Consider the following 20,756-nt stretch of genomic DNA (forward strand, 5'->3'; position numbering starts at 1 on the left):
TATTTTTGTATTATTTAAAAGCTTTGTCACCGTCATACTTGTGCCATGTGCGTGTTAACATTCATTAGAAATAAATTATATATACTTAATATATGATCACTATTAGTGTAACAATTAACAAAAATTTGTTATCGAAACAAATATAAATTATAAAAAGTATTTATTGATTGGTTTGATGGCTTTCAGTTGTGCCAGTGGGGCACAGTTGATACCGCCAATGTCACGTAGAGAAATTCAAATATTAAAAAAACATAGTATTTAAATGTTCTCTTACTGTGTTAACAGATACAATTAAATAAGTAGAAAGTGTTACATAAGAATTACTTCGAACAAGTTATTTGATAATTACAAAAAGTGGTTATCAGTGATCATACTTTACGCATTGCTGAGTTGTAAAAGTAATGGAAAATAGTTTAAAAAAATACTTAACTTTATGCTACTGGTTCTAGTATTCTAGACTATCTCCTTAGTCCTTGAGTTTCGTATAAGGGACCTTGTTCTAGGTACTTAATTATCTACTATACTGAGAGCCCTCTATAAACAACTAAATTAAAAAAAAAGAAGTAAAATGAATAATTTTTTGGTTCGAAAGTACATGTAACAAGCATTTAATTAAATTATATAAATTACTAAGAAGGTAAAAAATCGATGTAAATGAGCATTCGATAAAGTATTATTTTGCTTGCAATTCGTAGATATATAGATAAAATAGGTAATTGTTAACTTGCATATCGAAATTGTTTCCCTAATATGTAAGGTTGTTATCCCTAATATGTGGACAACCAAATATTAAACTTTGATAGTTAAGTCCAATGTGCAATATTTTTTTTTTAATTTAAATATTCGCTGTTTAAATAGCTTCGCTGCTAATGTATGATAAAAACTGTTATGTGTATTGTTTTCCTATTATTGGAATAATATTAAATTTTACTTAAATCATTGTTAATCGTTATTCATTAATCATTGTGGTAGGGCACGAATTAAATACCAACTCAATATCTGGAGTAGCCCATCTGGGTAAGTACCTCAACCTTACAAATCTCAAGTAGTGTCGTGTTCCTTAAGAGATTTAGGTGTCCAGGGCTCCTGGAGAGGGTTGCCAACGTGCTTGCGATGCTTCTGGTGTTGCAAGTGTCTATAAGCTACGGTAACTTAGTATAAGGTGCTTGTTTGTCGAAGTAGAATATAAAAAAATGAAATCTTTTAATAATTGCCTTTAGTGATAACTTTCTGAAAACACATTCAAATATATTTAGTTTATTTTATGCTTACTTAATACTGTGAAATTAAGAATAAGTATTTGTAAGTTATTTAGGATCTTGTTGTTGTGTCTAGTCTTATCATCAGTATTAATTTATTTTAAAATTTTAAATCGAGTAAAGTAGTAATAAAAATATTATCCAAAAATAGTGAAACAATACAAAGAATTGCAATAAAAATTATAAGACATTTCAGTATTATCTTTGTAATAAATAGTCCATGTAATCTTGAGCCAGTATAGTATATCAATATATTTTTTTATTGAAGTAAGTAAAACTTTATTCTTTTATAATTTGTTTCTTAGATGAATCAATTATTATTTTTATAGTTTTTCTGTCTGGTTTATTATTTTTTATTTACAAAAATTTGGACATTTATAAAAGCCTAAGATTAAAATTGAGTACAAATCAAGTTAAGTTTTGTACTTGCTTATTTTTCAATACTAGTTAAATAGTAAAATCTTACGAGTATATATAAACTTAGTATAAACCGGGGACTGGTTATCTATATACATATAATAAAACTAGCTGACCTGGCGAACTTCGTATCACCTTATTCTTTTCTGAATAATAACATAATATATCAAAATAAAATATAGCCTATCTTTTAAGTTGGATCAAACTGCACACGGTGTTCAAATTTGATTAAAATCGGTTAAGTAGTTTAGGAGTCCATTGAGGACAAACATTGTGACACGAGATTTATATATATTAAGATGGTAGGAAAGTCAAAACTGTAAATTGAATATTTTTTAAAAATAATACTTAGGATGTGATTTACAATCGATACCGAAGCCAAAATACAGTTGTATGTCCGGGATAAACTCAAAAAGTACTGCATGGATTTACTTCAAATTTTGCACGAATATTATTAAGAAGTCGGGTCAACATATAGGCTACATATTATCACGCTATCACCTACGGGGAACGAGCAGTGAACTTTTTTTTCTTCAATGCATTCTGTAACAACGCGTAATCTAACGACGCATATTTGAATGTTGTTGTTATTATGTTTATAACCATGCTATAAACTAGCTTCACACTATAAAAATCACGCAATATAAGTACCTTAGGTCGATAAAAATAATTAAATGAATATAAGTAGTATCAAGACAATTTTAAAGCAGCACTTACACACGCAGATTAATAGTTGTTTTTATATGTAACTAGCTGACCCGGCGAACTTCGTATCGCCTAACAGTGACTTTTAAGTATTATCACAAATCTTTTGTATGGGAGTATAGAAAAATGTTGTTTTTAGACTTTTTCAGGAAATTTTAATTTTCTTTCTTTTAGTATTTTTCTCTCCGTAAGAACCATCCTCGTACTTCAAGGAATATTTTAAAAAAAGAATTAGCGAAATCGGTCCAACCGTTCTCGAGTTTTGCGCTTAGCAACACATTCAGCGACTCATTTTTATATTATAGTTAAGGAGTAACTTAGGCTACTTTTAATTTACAAATTTATTTATTTTATAACTCTGTGAACTGAACTATAACTTTTTTGTTAAATTCCACGCGAACGAAGTCGCGGGCACAGCTAGTAATGTTATAAAAGTCTATTTTTATATCTTTTTTATTTAATTTTATCACTTAACTGTTTTTAAAAGATGCATATGGAAGAATAAAGATTTCTTATAAAATACCATTATTCTCAAATGATACCAGGCCCTGGTAAAAAAGTAAAAAATATTGAAATCGTCAACAGCTTTGCACTTATATATAAATTAAATTGAGCAATAACATTGAATTTATAATATGGTTGCATATGTATGCATATGCATATGATTATTATGTATCAGTGTGCATTTCGAATCTCGTATAATAATATGTGTACCTGTAATTGTATTTAGACTTTGTATTATATCAAAATATGAGCATTAGTCGCGTGATTATTATAGCTTATGAAATCCTTTGAAATCTCTTACGTAAATTTATAGAAAAATTTATAATACACAGTAACTACATGAATAATATTTTAATTTTATCGTCAGACATGTAAACATGAAAGAAAAATATATTTTAATGCCTAAATATTTAAATATAAGCCTTTAGTAGAATCGTATGGATGGAATAGCTTCTATTTTTTTATAATTATGTCCCCAGTAATATTATAATGTTCGGTAGTACCTGTAATGTTGCTGACTCGTGTACATGTTTTTTCTTAACACAACGTAGAGACGTGTACTCTCTAGATGTAGATATAACACCTATATTAGAATATCTGTTCTGATAATAACGAATATTTAATAATCATTACACAAAAAAAAATTGTATTAAGTGTTATTAAATACTATGCTAAAGTTCGATGTTTTGTGATCTGTTATTGTGGATAGTTATATTATAGATACATTAAATTGTTGAAAGTAACTGGCTGATTGAAATTGTGTTCTTAAAAATATATGGGTAATACAGAAAAAATATAAGTTTTTTTTTTAAATCTTGTAAGAAGGATTTATATTCTATTATTTTCAGCATTTATTAATACATAAATGTTGCTTGTTATATGATATGATATTATATATTATAATTTCGCTTAAGTACTTAAAGTACAAAACAAGAATTGGATTTTTTTTCTACTTGTATTTTTATTAATCTGTCATTGTGACGAAAAAAAGTTTGAAAAATACTATTATATAATTCTGTATGTAGCCTCTAATAGTTTTAAGATCACAACTTCAAGCAGTTTTTACGTGTACTTATTTTAACCGCCAAATACTAAATGTATGAAATTGTCATGTCAGTTTGAATTGACCTATGTATAATTATTATGAAATGTGTTGTAATTTATAATAAAATATGTTATTTTAGATTGTACTATATTATTTTATGATCAGTTTAATTTTTTTAAGTTTATATAGTATATATTTTTCTAACATTAAAAAATAATTTTGAAGATAGAAAATAATGTGGTATAACTGACATTGACAATTTTTTAAAGTTACCAAAGATTTTCAACAGTATCAATTCATCGATTGAATATAATTTATACTCTCTTATTCAGTTACCTACATATGTTTATTTATTATTGATCTGTATTAAGCATTACTATTTAATAGAAGATATCTCTCATAGACATAAGTGCGCCATTGCCATCTTCCATTCAAGATAAAGAGAGTATTTATAATTATATTCAAGAAGATGATTAATATTTGTTTATCGCATTGTGAAAATGTACTGTCATGTAAATGAGGAGATACTGAATAAATTAAATGATAGATATGTGTACAAGTTGTTTTATTTAATGAAAAAATTGTTTGCGACTAAATTATCTTTTCCTTTTTAATTACCTCTTAATACTATACAGTTTTATTGGTTCCATTGATACTTTAACTTGCATATCTTTTTTATTTACCACCATTGTTTAAGTAAGCTTCTAATTCTGCTGAATAATCTGTTTCGGTCTGACACTAAATGCCGAAGGTGTCGGCAAATGCGGACGTCTCTATTTCTAACACTAACTAGAGACTAGCCCATTGGCGCTGTTTGTAGTAACCCTGTTGTCTGCTCCGGGTGTTGTGGATTCGATTCCCGCCCCTTGTCTGGGTGTATTATATTCTTTATTGCACTTAAAAAAAAGTAAAAATCAAGTTTACAAAGAAAGTTGGCAAGGGCGAACTTATCTCTAGAAGAGATCTCTACCAGTCTACGCCTGGTGATGTGAAGTGTTATCGCGGGGCACAGAAGTGCAAGAGTGATTAATAATAATTATATGTATGTTTATAAAAAAAATATACAGCTATATCAGTCAGCTGTTACTTATAGCACAAGCATTAAATTTATTACTTTAGGAACTGACGACCTCGTGTGTACTTAAAAAAAAAAGAGTCGATTTGCGACCGGGTGAATATGTTGTGTCCAAGTGTCTTCCCTGTAGAAAAACTCCTATATAAAATGTTAAGTTCCATTGGGCATCCTGATAGATCTATCTGAATCGAAAAATGCCCAGATAAAAATTGTATTTTAACGTATTAAATTTGAATAAAGTATTTGGAGTCCCTGTTTCAAATATACAATAGTTTACAATAACTTCCCATCAATCATCGTTTTTTATTTGGATTTATCTGAAACTTTCAGCAGGGTTATCAAATTTGTTGTCTAGCAAATAGCTCTAGAAGTTAGTTTTACGTGGAGCAAAAAAGCTAAAAGCCTAATTTAATATTAAATCAAATTAAATAATAAAAATGTTTGTAGAAAGACTACCAGAATGGAATGATTTGAAATTAGACACTGGTATATGAAAAAGATAACAAAGTGAATGATAACTATCTCCTGAAAAGCAATAAACAAAATATTTTAATAATCATCTACTTACCTGAAGATAAGATCTAAATGTTGGGGCTAATCTTTCTCGTGGAGTGATCGACATTCTTATTCGCGTTTCTTTTTTTTTTTAAAAAATAGAAGTAACTTGTGCTAATAAAAATTTGAAGTCCTCAAATTTCATACCAACGAATTTTTCATATGATTTAGGATTATGTACGATTTGTACATAATTAAAATAGCATGGTGTCGTCTCCTGTCAAAGATTTTCATTGTAATATGAAACTTTGAATACTTAGTTACGGGTTTCTGTAAAGAACTCACTATAGACGGCGCCACGGTTCGCTTAAACCGAATATAAAAATCATCATATCAAAAAAAAAATTCGATCTAGCGGGTACATCGTTCCATAGCTTAATTGGCTAGAGCGCCGACACGGTCAGTCGGAGACGCGGGTTCGATCCCCGCTGGAGCGGTCAATTTTTGATATGATATTCAAAAATGTTAAGATTTAGAATTTTCTTCGTACAGCTTATAACGCTATATATGGTTAACTCCTAGTTCTTGCCTTATTACCGACTGAAAAAGGAGGAGGTTCTCAATTCGACATTTTTTTTTTTAAATCCACTGGTGAATCCAAATATTTGTTTTATGTTTATCTCGTTGTTTAATTACAAAATAAGCAGCAATAACGGTCGCACAACACGTACTACGTCACTATATACATATTATACGATTACTGTATTTATAAATTAATGTGTATGTAAAAGTTTATATTTATTTATTAAACGACTTCCAAAAAAGGAGGAGGTTCTCAATTCGACTGTATTTTTTTTTAATGTATGTTACATCAGAACTTTTCACCGGGAGGACCGATTTCTACAATTTTTTTTTAAATCGAAAGGTGGTGTGTGTCAATTGGTCCCATTTAAATTTATTTGAGATCTAACAATTACTTTTCGAGTTATATCTAATAATGCGTTTTTACTTGACGCTTTTTTCGTCAACCTACGTTGTATTATAACTTCATAACTTTCCTACCGCATAACTTTCTACTGGATGTACCGATTTTGATAATTCTTTTTTTGTTGGAAAGGGGATATCCCTAGTTTGGTACCATGATAAGGAAACCAGGATCTAATGATGGAATCCCAGAGAAATCGAGGGAAACTCTCGAAAATCCGCAATAACTTTTTACTGGGTGTACCGATTTTGATAATTTTTAATTTAATCAAAAGCTGATGTTTGTCATGTGGTTACATATAAATTTTATCGAGATCTGATAACTACTTTTTGAGTATTCTTTGATAACGCGTAGTTACTTAACTATTTTTTCGTCGATCTACTTTGTATTACTCGTCGATGTAATTGAAGTCGGTTTTTTTTCGTTTGCGAGCAAACACAATTATTTTTTATTACGTACGAATGTGTATAGTGTATATGTATATATAATTGCTATAAATTCTATTTTTTTTCTTTTACTTATTTATATTTATATACCACCTGCCCATTTGAAAAGCAATATCCCTTTCATTATCAGGATGTCTGGAAGAGATTGCTTTTTAGCAATAAGATCGCCTGGTTGTACAATTTGTTACTATAATGGCTTGTAATGTAAATGTTGTTCTTTATTTAAATGTGCAATAAAGTATAATATTATGTAATGTAATGTCTGAAATTTTGCCTATGAATAGCTCGGACACAAGTTCCTTATTCCATTTAATATACAGACACTATCCAGACACAGAAAGTTTATTCGTATGAACGATAAAGTAATTAATATCTGACTTTTGTGTCGCAAATTCTGTCGAACTCTAAACTAAGTAGCTATTTGTTTTGTCTGTCTTACATTTCCGTCTATAAAAGTTGACTATCGACTTATTCTTGGCTATTATTTTTAATTTAAAAATTACTGATACAGACTAATATGTTTTTGAATTTAAAATAACAAATTACATTCAAATCCGCTCTGGTGAAGCGGTCGTGGCCGTATGTCGCCTTAAGAGCCATTTCACAAAAATCGGTAACAATCCGCGAAATTGTAATATTTTGACGTCGTTAATCTCAGTGTTGGATGCAATAATGTAATTGATATTCTTGAAATATAATAGAGCAACCTTTGTTGTAGTCCATAGTCAGATCAGAATTTTGATTTATATTATGTATATAAAATTATTAACCTTTTCATCAGCCTCCTCCCTGGGTAAACGGTCGCAATGTATACTTTGAAGTCCTACTTTTCAATAACCTCTACGTTGAAACCATTTTAAAAAAATATCATAATATGTGGAATATAATTTTGTTGTCCACTATCATAGATTTTTATTCCATTTGTATCTCTATTAAACGATAAAAAAAATTTAAAGTTACGAATATTTTCCAAATAAGTACAATTTTAAAAGCGATATTTCTCTTAGAAAACTAAGAAATTTTAACGAACTATCTTCATCAAAGTAAACTTACATCATTAAGGAATACAAAAAAAATAAGTAAAAGATGTAATTATTTTTAATACATTTTATATTAAATAATAAAAAGATAGTATATATTGCCACGCATCAAGCCCGGTAAATCAGTCGAGCGCTAGCGCTCTTAGAGGTAAGGTCCACGCCAAATTCTGCGCAGCCGTCTCTTTCGCTCACACGCGCCAAGCGCCTGTTGTTATAGCGGATAAAACGCATTTGATACTTTCATAATAAAATATAAATAAAATAAACATATTACGAAAATGACTGTAAAATAATATAATGATAATTTCTGTAAACAAATGTATAATTTAATTTTCTTTTCTCACACTATCAATACAAATAGGCATTTCAATCTGTTTGTCTTGTTATTTGTTAATTAATATGTTTGTCGGTGTTGATGTCATTAAATGCTTTTTTATTCATTTCGTAAATATTAGATTCATTCGTAAACTGAAAAAACTAAATCAATTTAAAAAAATTGTTTCATAAAATTGATTTTTTTAATTTTATTTTAAATTTATTGACTGTTGTTATATAACATACTTGAAATTTTTAACAAATTAATTATGTAAAAAACATTTTATACCATAGTTATAATTTTTATTATACATCAGAAAATGATCACGATGGTCTTTTGGTTGTCACACTATACGTACTAGCACAAAGATCGCGCGGCTCGTACGACTCGCGCGATGCGACCAAATTTACCTAAACTTGCAGAGCGTAAAATTGTGAAATGGCTCTTAACACCGGCGGTTGCGGGTTAGATACCGCTCGGGATGGATGTTTGTATTTGTACAAATTTCTTTCCGTTATGGGTGTCTGCCATTGTGGATCTTCACATCAGGCCTCGGAAAGCACGTTAAGCTGTCGGCCTCAGTTATTATCAAATATCGATCGTTACTCATAGTAGGGAATATATTCGCCAACCCGCAGTTGAGCAGTGGCGGATTGAACTTCGACCCATCTCCTTCACGGAGAAAAAAGTCCTATGGTCCAGGCCCAGTAGTGGGATGTTGCTGGCTGAATTCAACAATCAAAAATATTCAAATCAATCACTTAATAAATAACCGAGATGTTATCAGTACATGTATACTAATTAGATTAGGACATGAAATAAAAAATAAAACTAAATATCTTTGTTCCAGATTTATTATCGAACAACATTTTTCTCTTAAAACTAATAGATTATCACAAATAAATAGTGAAAACGGGATGATTCACAGAATCTTATAATACAATGGGAAGATCTTTTGCTTTTTAATCTGAGCAACATCAAATTATTTATAATGTTATTAATTTCAAAATATTTATATAATATACGACTTGAAAAGTGCTGATTAAATAATATTGATATCGATAGCATTTGTTCTAAATTGAAATAAGAGAAAATCATCAAAAGCACAATAGCAGGTAAACAATATAAGTATGAAACTACTAGCAAGAGCTTGACTTGATGAAGGTAGTATTAAAAGTCAGTTAAGAGTTGCTTTTATAAACACCTCACACTCTATGTCACTACAGTCTACTTCTTCTATAATGGCTCCCATGAGGATTTGCCAATGTCAGAGTGAGTCTATGGTTTTATGTTAGTAAATGCTCTGCAGAAAGTAGTGGCCAATTTGTTTTCCCATAAGAAAATAGTGACTTGTCAATGTCACTTAACTAAGCCACGCCCCTTGACCAGAAAATTGTTTGAATAGACTATGGTTACAATTGAATCACTAAGTCAAAGACAACTAAAGCTTAATTTTTTTTTTAAATTATACTGTTCACCTACTATTTAAAAATTTTAATACTTTTTTGTTAGAGGCTCTATCTTTTATTTCATCTCTGTTTTCTGAACTTCGAAGACATGATCTACTCAATTTCTTTAACTCTACATTTTCAAAAAGCTATTATATTTGAAAATTTTAATTTGTTCACATACAGCACAATAATGTCAATGTATTAAATACTTTCAATATGTTCACTGCTTAAAAACAAAAAGATCAAACACATTTTTGTTTCATTACTTAAACTATAAAATAATTATATACAAATTAAACTTATAATCTAATATTTTTACATAAAACATGAAATAAAGAATCCTGAAGAAACCTAATTTCAAAACTTACAAATAATATCACTTTCAATGTAAACCAAGGAACTGAAAGACTATAGAACAAATATCAAAATGTAAACAAACAGCAAGAAATTATTCATAACACAAAAATTATTAAAGTTATACTTTAATACAAAAAATATATTACACAATTTTCAATATCATTTAAAAAATATATGTGACTACAATGGTAAATTATCAAATTTTTATTTAGAAGGTTCAAGTTAATGCATATATTAACTAGTTTTTAACAAATATTTATTTTTATCCACACTGCCTTAACCCCAGTTTTATGATTGTATGCAGTAGTTAAATTAATTTTGTATTGCTGATCATAAAACTGGAATTAAATTTTTGTTATTCTCACTTTAATATTCATTTATGTAATCTGGTAAGAAAACTATTCCTCTCATATATTTTTACATTGTTTTATAATGGAGTGTCTCTATGATTAATCCTTTAACATTAACTTTTACATAAAATTTAAATTTATAAGTAATACTATTCAACTGGAAAACTGTTTTGTTTCATGAATCTAACTTTACAATAATATTTAATTTTACCGCTAACAACAAATGCCATTGATTACGCTACTATTACTTATACATTAACATATACTCGTAAAATACTTACAAGTAGGTCTGATCACATAGAGACAAACACAGACAGTACAGACTAATCCGTTCTGTTCTAAACAGGCCTGCGCCTAGAGAAAATCTTTTAATTAAAGGTCTTATCGAGCTTTCTCTAAGCCCTGCCTGTGAGCCTATACTATTTCTTAGCTTTTGCGGAATGTCCTTGCTTATTGGGAGGAGTCCATCTCAAAGCTGAAGGGTCGACTGTCAAGCGGGGCTTTTTAAAATGTGAACTAGCCAGTTGTTCAGCGACAATCTTCGGTGTGACACAGATTACATGTTGTCCTTTCCAATATTTAACCATATTCATGGACTGTAAGGTAGATATGATGTCGGTCTGTGATATACCAGTCATTTGGCTTAGATCTTTAATGCTCAATGTACCTCTACTCGCACTCAGCACCTCTAGGATCACATAAGACCAGTAAGATCTGTAGCTAAGCTTACCTAAATCTGATAAAGGTTTTTCTGGACTACCAACCACTTGTTCCAACCTCGATAGTTCGTAGCTAAATGCAATGAGCAACTTACCATAGCCTTGCCTCTGGTAAGGAGGTAGTGTTAGAATACAAGCCACATTGTTACCTTCGGGCGAGTCTTTTTCTTTAGAAAAATAGCCAACAAGATGAGCTCCATGTTTATCAACTTCACACAGAATGTAAAACAGAAACTGTTCTATATCAAAATAAAGCGTCTTGTGGTCAAGAAACAACTTTGCCAATAAACACAGATTTTGGCAGTAGGTCTTATGCTCCTTGCCGTCGGCTTCAAATATTGCGATTGTGCCTTTTCTATATATTTCGCTACCTTGTGGTTGCCTTGCGGTACATTCACTTAAATGATACCTATACGTTTTTTCCATTCGCATGTATTTAAGGCAATACTCGCAAATCCATAGTTTCGACTGTTTACCATACTCGTCTGGGTAAGGACTAAAGTACCAAGTGTCAATTTCATATTTTCCAATTTGAATTCTATCGATGTATTTGACTTTTGTAATCGCTTCGTGTTCCTTTTCCAGTGCCGCTGTTGTTGGATCCATTTCCGCGTAGGATTTCTGCACATGGTTGATTTCATCATGTTTACGTTTCTGATTGCGCGTTATTTTTCGACCCGACTTGTCGGTGAGTAAATGATCCGAGTTTATGTTGTTATTAGAATTTTCACACACGTCAAATCTATCGGACATAACCCGATGGCGGGAAACCCACTCGTCGAGCCGTCGATCGTAGCCCACATAGTGAACATAATATTCATGATAAGATTCCGAATGGTTGTATCGCGACTGTATAATCTCAGCCGGGTGCCATGACTCATCGGAACGCCGTACTAAATAATGCTCTCCGATATCCAAAGGTTGATCCTGTATAGATTCCGAATCCTCGTTGTCGGTACTACGGCATTCGGGATTAGGTAACTCATTGTTCACAATTGGTTTTTCCAACTCTTTATCACCTTTAGCCATATTAAACCAGAAATCATTTAATGGATCACGCAATACCGCGCAACACACTGTATTTTACTAGCCATGCCAATACGTCCATAGATAAACGAAAAATAAAGCGTGTAAAAACGTGCGTTAGTGAAGACTAAAATCGGAAAATGTCGATTTCTTGTTACAAATAAAACTTACTTTAATTTCAAAAGAATTTCTTGAAATAATAAAAAAATTAATTGTTTATAAAATAAGCAATGACACAGCAAATTAAAAGTAATAATCATGTATTGGATTTATTTCAGTATTACTTAGTATAAATATATGTAAGGTAACTTTACAATTTATGTAAAGTAACTTACAAATATTGTTTAGAATAACTTATTAGTTATTAATCAAGCTTATATTATATTTAAATATAAAGCACGAATTATTTATATTTCGACGAAAAATAATTTTATATGGTAGCACTACCACCACTACTACCAAATGAAACCGTGAGACGTAAGTTGCTGCCCGCTAAGCGCTGAACGTAACGTAATCGCTATCGGTGGAACGTCTGTTCAGTGTTCTGATTTGTAATTCTTCTCTGAATCGCTTAAAGTTAGATATGAAATTGTTTTCGTCATCTAAAAACTGTGCTGTTCAATTACGCTAGTGTTCATTGTTATGCCGAAGTGTATTGATTGCAATTAGAGGTGGTTAAAGTGCAGTGGTACCCATTCGAGATTGGAGGCCTTCGCTGTGATAATCGTCCGTTGTTTTAGTGAGAACGGAATACTGAGCCACAGAAATGCAAGCGATCAAGTGTGTCGTCGTAGGTGACGGGTGAGTCTGTTTTTATTTAATTTGTAATACATATATTTTGTGTGCCTTTGTAATACAATTTTTATCGTAAACTCTGACGTCATTGAAACAGTCATTTCTGCCGCATCCAGTGCTGTAACCGAACGGTCGCGAACGATAACATGTGTTTATCAGGCCCTTGAGACTTTTCATTACGAATATTGGTCAGAAGTATTAAAAACTTATAATAACGTCTCGTAAGAGATTTCGAAAATAATTCTATTTAAGTAATCTGTACTTTTATAACGAAACTGCTTCTCTTATCAATAATCTACAACCTTATATAAGCTCTTACATATTTATTAAGCAGCAAATTGATGTTATCAATATTTGATAAAAAGTTATAATCATAAAGTTGAATTTATTTTTATTTGAATTATTTATTCCATTCTCATACAATAAAAAAAAGTTATGCATAAGAACATATATATTGCATTTAAGTAAGATAATAATGATACAAAAATCAGATTTTACTTACAAATATTTTATAAGGGTTAAAAAACGTATGTTTCAAATATATATATTTTTTAATTTAATTTAATATATAATAATATATAACCTTTAAACAAGCAATTATATGTATATAATCAGAATCTCAGAAACGGCTCCCACGATTTTTATGAAATTACTATACAGTAGGTTTCAAGGCCGATAAATCGATCTAGCTAGGATCCATTTTTAGAAAATATCGTTTTATCCATGTTTTTAAGCAAATGAAAATCTGTTACAATATCATTAGAATACGAAGATAAATTTCGCCACTAACTACAAGGTTATAATTCACGTGGTCACGTTATAGTTCAAGTGAGAACTCGGGCCGTCCCAAAACCAGGAGACCCTGGTTTAGTATTCAGATTTTTCTAAGTTCCTTCTTTTGTAAGATAAACTATTATTAGAAGCCCTTTATCAACGCATCTTATTCATATCTAAGTATATTTTTTTTTATTATTGTGAGTAAGATCGTAAAATATAATTCATATTTCATATCTAATTTGTATTTAAATATAATTTCCAAAACACAAGATTTACCAAAAAAAAAAAAAACCTGAGCTAAACTCGGTCATGCAGGTACTTTTTATTTAACCTTGTACAAAAAGAAGAAAAAACAATAAAAAAGGTGCTATAAAAATTATAATAATTACTCTTTACCAATGTAAGTTAGCCATATAAAAAATTATAAGTATTATAATATATGTTATTATAAAAGATTATAGTACAATAAAGAGAGGAAATAGAACATTTGCATTCACCCCCAGGTCTTCATGTCACTGGCCTTTTAAGCTTACCTTGAGTCATCTTTACATTATATAGAAATGTCTGCGGTTCATGTGAATGTAAATAAGTTAAATCATTATAACTAGATATTACTAGACAAACATTTAAGTAAAAATAAATATATTAGTTTAGTTTTATGAAATATAATTAATTATTATGCACACTTACATGTAATGAGAGTTGAAAGTTAATTTGGTAAAGTATTTGGCATATAAAAGAATTAATGAAAAAGTAACTTTCACTGTTGCTTGTTGTTTAGTAAAAAAAAAAAAAAAAACAAAAAATGAAATCAATATAAATTTATCATTTTTTTTTTCTTGCAAACACTTGTTTATAGTACACTATTAATCTTGTTCAAATGCTTAAATGAATGTTGGTAAATCTCAATACTATTTAATATTACCTTATATGTATTAAAGGTTATATTTTTAGTTAAATTTGTTAAATAAGTTTCCTGTTAGAAATTAATAATCATGTTGGACTACTTATTGTCAAAAATTTAATTATAAATTAAGTACATAAATTTTTTTTCTACAGATTATATATTGTAATGTTTTTTTTTTTTTTAATATTAGTGATAAAATTTGCACTTTTTTAAAAGTATATAAGGTGTTTCTTTCAAAATAAACTAATTGCGTTGCTCTGAAAATAAAGAAACAACAATTTATGCTTATTATTTGTAACAGTTACTTTATTAATTATACTTTATTATTATTATCCATCTTCATCAGCCAACATATTTTTTATAGTTTAATTATTTTTCCATGTCATCTGATAATGACACTTCAAAACACTAAATTAAAATATTTAAAGAGAGGATACTCTTTATAAGTATATTGTTATTTTACTTACGTCATTTCAAATGTGCAATAAAGCATTCAATAAATAATTTTTTATTAATTAAATAATATATTTAAAGTACATATATAGTAGTAGTCAGTATATAAGAAATTACTCTATATATTTTTTATTTTTATTAGCCTACCTTACCAGATCTGGATTTGACAAATTCCTTTATTTTACCAGAGACTGGTATGAAGGAATGATCCTTTCAGAACCTACCTAAAATGATAATTTGAAATTAATTTTTAAATGTCTCATTCAAGCTCCATACTTTTATTTTTTAAAGGTTTTATGTGTTTCATAAATGAATAATTAAGATATTAAGTTTTTGGCATTAGCTACTGAAGCATGAAGTTTCAGTAGCTATTGCCAAAAACTTAAATAACAGTAGATATTGTAAATTATTTACAAAATATTGTGCAAAAACTATTTTGGTAAAATTGTCTGTTTTAAAATAACTGGATAACGTGAAACGGTAAATTTTATATTTGATTAAATCATGACCTCAATTTTGAGAATAGAATACATATTTAAATTGATGTTTAGTTAAATGGAAATTTTTCTCTATTTTTAAAACATTAGTATTTTAGAATCCTCTCTATTCAATCATTTTATTAAGTTTTATAGATTTTTTTCTTGTTTTAGTAGGCAGTTTCATCAGTTTGACAATGCCACCCTTATAGGTCTTGAAAAATGTGTAATACTATTTACTTAATAGCTAGTTTCACAAGTTTATGCAGCATTCAAGTCTCCTCTGAGGTTAAGCCTGAAATCCAGCTACTATTGTAATTCCATTTGCAAATCTGATTTGTTTTGTGTTTTAAAACACCAAAATCAACATTTTATTTTAATTTGACACGAAATTAAAACCTTACTTTTTATTGGATAATGTATTATGCTGGTAAAAATTGAAACAGAATAAAAAAATATATTTTTATATTTTGTGGTTATTATTATAAAATTTGGGCACATCAAATAAAAAGTGTTGTCATTTCAATTATTATATTTATAATTTATTGACATTCGACGGTGCTTTTGGTGTGAAAGCAGGACATTCCTTGGGTCTAACTAGTTTCACTAGGGTTCAAGTATTATGACGTCGGCATTGCTATGAATATGTGTTATGGCACGCGTAGTATACATACTAAAGAGTAGTGCATTGTCGCCACATTAAGAATAAAGAAGAAAATGGGATTAAGCCCCCTTTGTTCACTGCAAGGGCTGTTTTATGTCAGATTGTAATTTTATTTTAGCCCAAAAATTTTGACTTTAGAAATTTAATAACATGAAGATTTTAACCGAAGTTGCTTTTAAATATAAGTTTCGTCTTACGTACATCTTTCAATGCTCTCAAAAAAATCAGTTGTGTACCGCCCAAATAAAAATATATCGTGATACCATTAGTACATTCGTTTTTATACATCTATCTCGAATGTTAGTGTCTTGGTTGTAGTACCTAAGACAAAAGTGATTACAATTTTTTTGTTGTTGGCAGTAATAAAACAATGTTAAGCTTTTAATATTGTCCATAGTCAGATTTCATTACCCTAAGAATTTTTGTATATTATTTAATTCATATCAGAATTCTCAAGAGTTTGTTTTGCATAATTAATAATGTTGTATAATTTCTCAAATATCACGTTTGTCAAAAATAAATAAATAAATAAATATTTACACAATACACACACGGTCGTCTGTTCCTAAAGTAAGCAACTTAATGCTTGTGTTATAGGTTACAGCCGACTGGTATATAGCTACATATTTTTTTTTTTCGATAAACATACTTATAAATAATACATATATAAATACACAGGTCATCAAAAAAATCGACCCACCCACTTTTTGTTTAATATTTATCGATTGTTTCACAGATAAGCTGTTTCACACGTTTGTTTTTTATTTTGAGGGTCGGTTACGATGTTTGGCATCTTATTTGTCGTAAATCTTATTGAACTTGAAGGTACTTAACCATTTCTTATACAGAAACACTGTTGAGTACTGATTTGATGGTTTTACATCGTAACAAATTTGAATCGTTCTTTGAGTCCGGAAGAGCCCTTTGTAGGGATTACTTGTTAATAACGTTAAGTTTATTTACTGTGGCTGTATTTTGATTCATTTTGACTAAAAATAATGAACACTACAGAAGCTGAGGCGGCCCAAGTTGTGGCTTTGCTGCAACAAGGCATAAGTCAACGTATCGTGGCCAGGAGGTTAAATCTGAGCCGTTCTGCAGTTCGGCGAGTTTACCAAAGGTTTCTGGAGACTGGGCAGTATCGAAGAAGGTCTGGATCTGGAAGACATAGAGTGACAACTCAAAGAGATGACCGCTTTATAGTGTTATCAGCTCTACGGAATCGACACCTATCTGGTGTTGATCTCCAGCGACGCTTACGCGAAGATCGGGGGGTGGCTATAAGTGACAGTACTGTAAGAAGGAGACTTCGTGAGCAGAATTTAAGACCACATAAGCCAGCAACAGGACCACAATTGACCACAGCTCATCGACAAGCCAGACTTCAATTCGCACGTAATCATATCAACTGGACCATAGGCCAATGGGAGTCAGTTCTTTTTAGTGATGAGAGTCGAATGACTTTACACGGTTCTGATGGACGCCATAATGTCATGCGACGGCCAGGTGAACGTTATACCCAGTGTTGCATAAGGGAAACTGTCAGTTATGGTGGGGGCTCTGTAATGTTTTGGGGTGGAATATCTTTGACTGGACGGACGGAGCTGGTTTTCATACGAAGAGGTGCTTTAACTGCTGCACGCTATATCACAGAGATCTTAGAAGACCATGTGATGCCTTATGCCGGCTATATTGGAGAAAACTTTGAATTAATGCATGATAATGCACGACCACACGTAGCGCGCATCACCACCGATTACCTTCAAGAGGTTGGCATTCGGGTAATGTCCTGGCCAGCAAGAAGCCCCGATCTCAATCCTATAGAGCATATGTGGGACACCCTAAAACAAAAGGTTAGAGCCCGTAATCCAGTCCCTACAACATTAGGAGACCTGGAAACCGCCATTAGGGAAGAATGGAACCGAATCCCTCAAGAGACCATTAAAATCTTGATAAGGTCATTAAAACGGCGGATGCAGGCCGTCATTCGAGCAAGAGGAGGGAATACGCAATATTAAATTGCAACAATTGTATGCATACCATTTAAGACTAAAAAACTAGAGCGTATTAAAAATTAATCAAAAAATCGTGTAAAATTAAAGATTCTGATTTTTAAATCAAAATCTTAAAAAAAAAACATTTTGATGTTTTAATTGTGATTAAATTGTTGTAAATAAACAAGTTCAATAAAACATTATTCAGTACTAAAAAGTTTTGTTGTGATTTGTTTAAAAAAAACGTGATTATCGGTAAAAACGCAGGTGGGCCGATTTTTTTGATGACCAGTTTATATAAATAAATATTTATATTACACCCAGACTGGGGGTGGGAATCGAACCCACAACCCTCGGAGCAGAAAGCAGGGTCACTACAAACTGCGCCAACGGGCTAGTCATATATTTACAATTTGTATTCTGCGTTAAAGAACATACCTCGTTAGAAACCGAACCTTTCTAATGTTCAAGTTAATGTTTGCCAAATATAGAAACCTACGACATGTGCTTGGAAAGCCGATGCGTACGTGAAAGAAAGTGTCCTGTTGCCTCGAGTATATTAGCACTATTGCTTTGATAATATTCATTTTTACACCTTTTTTTCAATTCTGTGTGTCTGGTACTCATGTAAGAACCCCTTTCGTTAATAGCTTTTGAAAGTGATTACTTTATACAACTCGTTCACTCGTTCAGTTGGTTACCCTTAGTTCCTTTTTTAAACGAGGTAATTGATAAAATGAATGTTTCGTAATAAAATTAAATTGAGTTCAATCTACATGCTCAGTATTCAGATAAGGCGTCCGTGAGGGTAGATTTGAAATTTACAATTAAAGAAGTCTACATCAATTACTTTTATAAAAAAACGGGCTTACTTAACTTTTGTTTAAGTGTTTGCAAGGTGAAATTTAGATTATTTCTATCTTGTATTACATGTCACAAGTCACATGTCTCAATCGCCCGGGGGTACTTTATAATTATTACGGCTGGTACGTCGTTCGCGTCGCCCCCAAGTTAAACTATAATGACTGCCTCCGTAGACCAATGACTTTCTATAAGCTATTGAGACGAGTTCTGAATAAGTATGAATATGTACGCAAACGCGCAAATGATTACGATCCGGTATTGATTTTACATTCATTAAAATCGCGACTCAACTGTTTGTCAGTAAACAGTAAAAAGTCTGCAGTAATAGCCCTACTTACTACGTTAAAGAAGATTATGATGGCTTAAAACATATATATATATAGGTTAGTTGTAAAAGCTAATTATAGTGTACTGGCTAACCACAAAATGCGATCTTTTTAACCTATCGGTTAACTGGTTTGTGGTAAAAGGGGATTGGTTAGTGTTAAAAAGTTACAACTTACTTACTAAAAAGTTAAAACTTTTAGTAATTTCATACATTTAAGTGGTAAAATCATATTCAGCGAGTAATAAAGTGTAATCAATGGATAGTTTGACAGCTGTTATTTTGTATATCTTTCGGAATAAAAACAATATAGATAATTATAATCTATACTTATAGAACAAGGAGAATATTGAATTTTTTGATTGTTTGATACTGGGTAAATGGGGTACTACTGGGTACTAAGACCAATCTTAAAAATTCTTTCAACAGGAGAATACTACGCTATTACGTAGTGATATACATAATTATAATATAGGTTGCATTTTTAAGGTAGAAAACTAAACAGCCGTCGTGTAACCACGTTGGCGAATCCGCGAAAAGCAGGTATCTGACAATTAAAAAAAAAAACATTTTAATTTTATCACAATCTATATCTAAATTTATATTTGTTCGGGTGCTTACCACGTTTATTGTTTTGTTGAGATCCCTATATTTCAGTCTCGTGATCATGGCGATTGAAACATTGCCAATAAACGTGGTAAGCACCCGAACAAATATAAATTTAAATATGAAAAGTGATCGATCGCGTTAGCTTAAAACAATCTATATCTTTTTATCAAAAGGCTAGGAATACCTTTATATGCAGCACTATATAATATTGGTATTGTTTTGAGGTACATAAAACGTAAATTTTTTAAACTTCAGTCAGTCAGGGAACAAAATTGAACCTCCAAAGAATATTTTATACAATTTTTTATTCGGTACGTTTTTGAAATGTAAAACACTTTCACTTTGTCTTTCATCATTTTTTTTACAAATTAAAATTCGAGTGCACGGCGTTGTTTTCTGTTCACAACAGTCTACGTCATGTTTATTTATCTGAAATCCTTTTAGCGACGATGCGTTTTTTATAATAGTTTTTTCCAGTGGATTTAATTTCCATCAGAGTCCAAACCGCTAATCAATATTGAGCAGATTTTGTTCTTTGTAAACTAAGGAAGTGCACTGTGCTGAACTTGCAATATTTGCTTGTTATTTAAAACTTCACTTGTGCATTATAAATTAATTACATTTACTATTATCATGCTGAAATAATAAATAACAGCCCATCTGGGGTGGATTACAAAATATTTTATAAATTTTATGACCTGT

At 30.5% G+C, this 20,756-nt stretch overlaps 2 protein-coding genes across 2 annotated transcripts in view; one reads left to right on the forward strand and one right to left on the reverse strand.

The window, feature by feature from the left end:
* Positions 1–10,233: 10,233 nt before the first annotated feature.
* Positions 10,234–12,326, reverse strand: LOC123656827 (histone acetyltransferase KAT8-like). The gene has a single exon (XM_045592447.1). The coding sequence runs from the start codon at positions 12,191–12,193 to the stop codon at positions 10,865–10,867; it is 1,329 nt and encodes a 442-aa protein (XP_045448403.1). The 5' UTR covers positions 12,194–12,326; the 3' UTR covers positions 10,234–10,864.
* Positions 12,327–12,680: 354 nt separating this feature from the next.
* Positions 12,681–20,756, forward strand: part of LOC123657405 (ras-related protein Rac1) — a 61,522-nt gene continuing 53,446 nt past the window's right edge. Inside the window, exon 1 of the mRNA XM_045592955.1 lies at positions 12,681–12,991. Coding sequence (XP_045448911.1) covers positions 12,957–12,991 — 35 coding nt within the window. The 5' untranslated portion in view covers positions 12,681–12,956. The remainder of the gene's footprint in view (positions 12,992–20,756) is intronic.

Source organism: Melitaea cinxia, chromosome 10, assembly GCF_905220565.1.
Source record: "Melitaea cinxia chromosome 10, ilMelCinx1.1, whole genome shotgun sequence".
Taxonomy (NCBI): Eukaryota; Metazoa; Arthropoda; class Insecta; order Lepidoptera; family Nymphalidae; genus Melitaea; species Melitaea cinxia.

Bases quoted from the DNA above. Each gene is read 5' to 3' on its own strand.
- LOC123656827 (XM_045592447.1), bottom strand. From the start codon at position 12,193: ATGGCTAAAGGTGATAAAGAGTTGGAAAAACCAATTGTGAACAATGAG.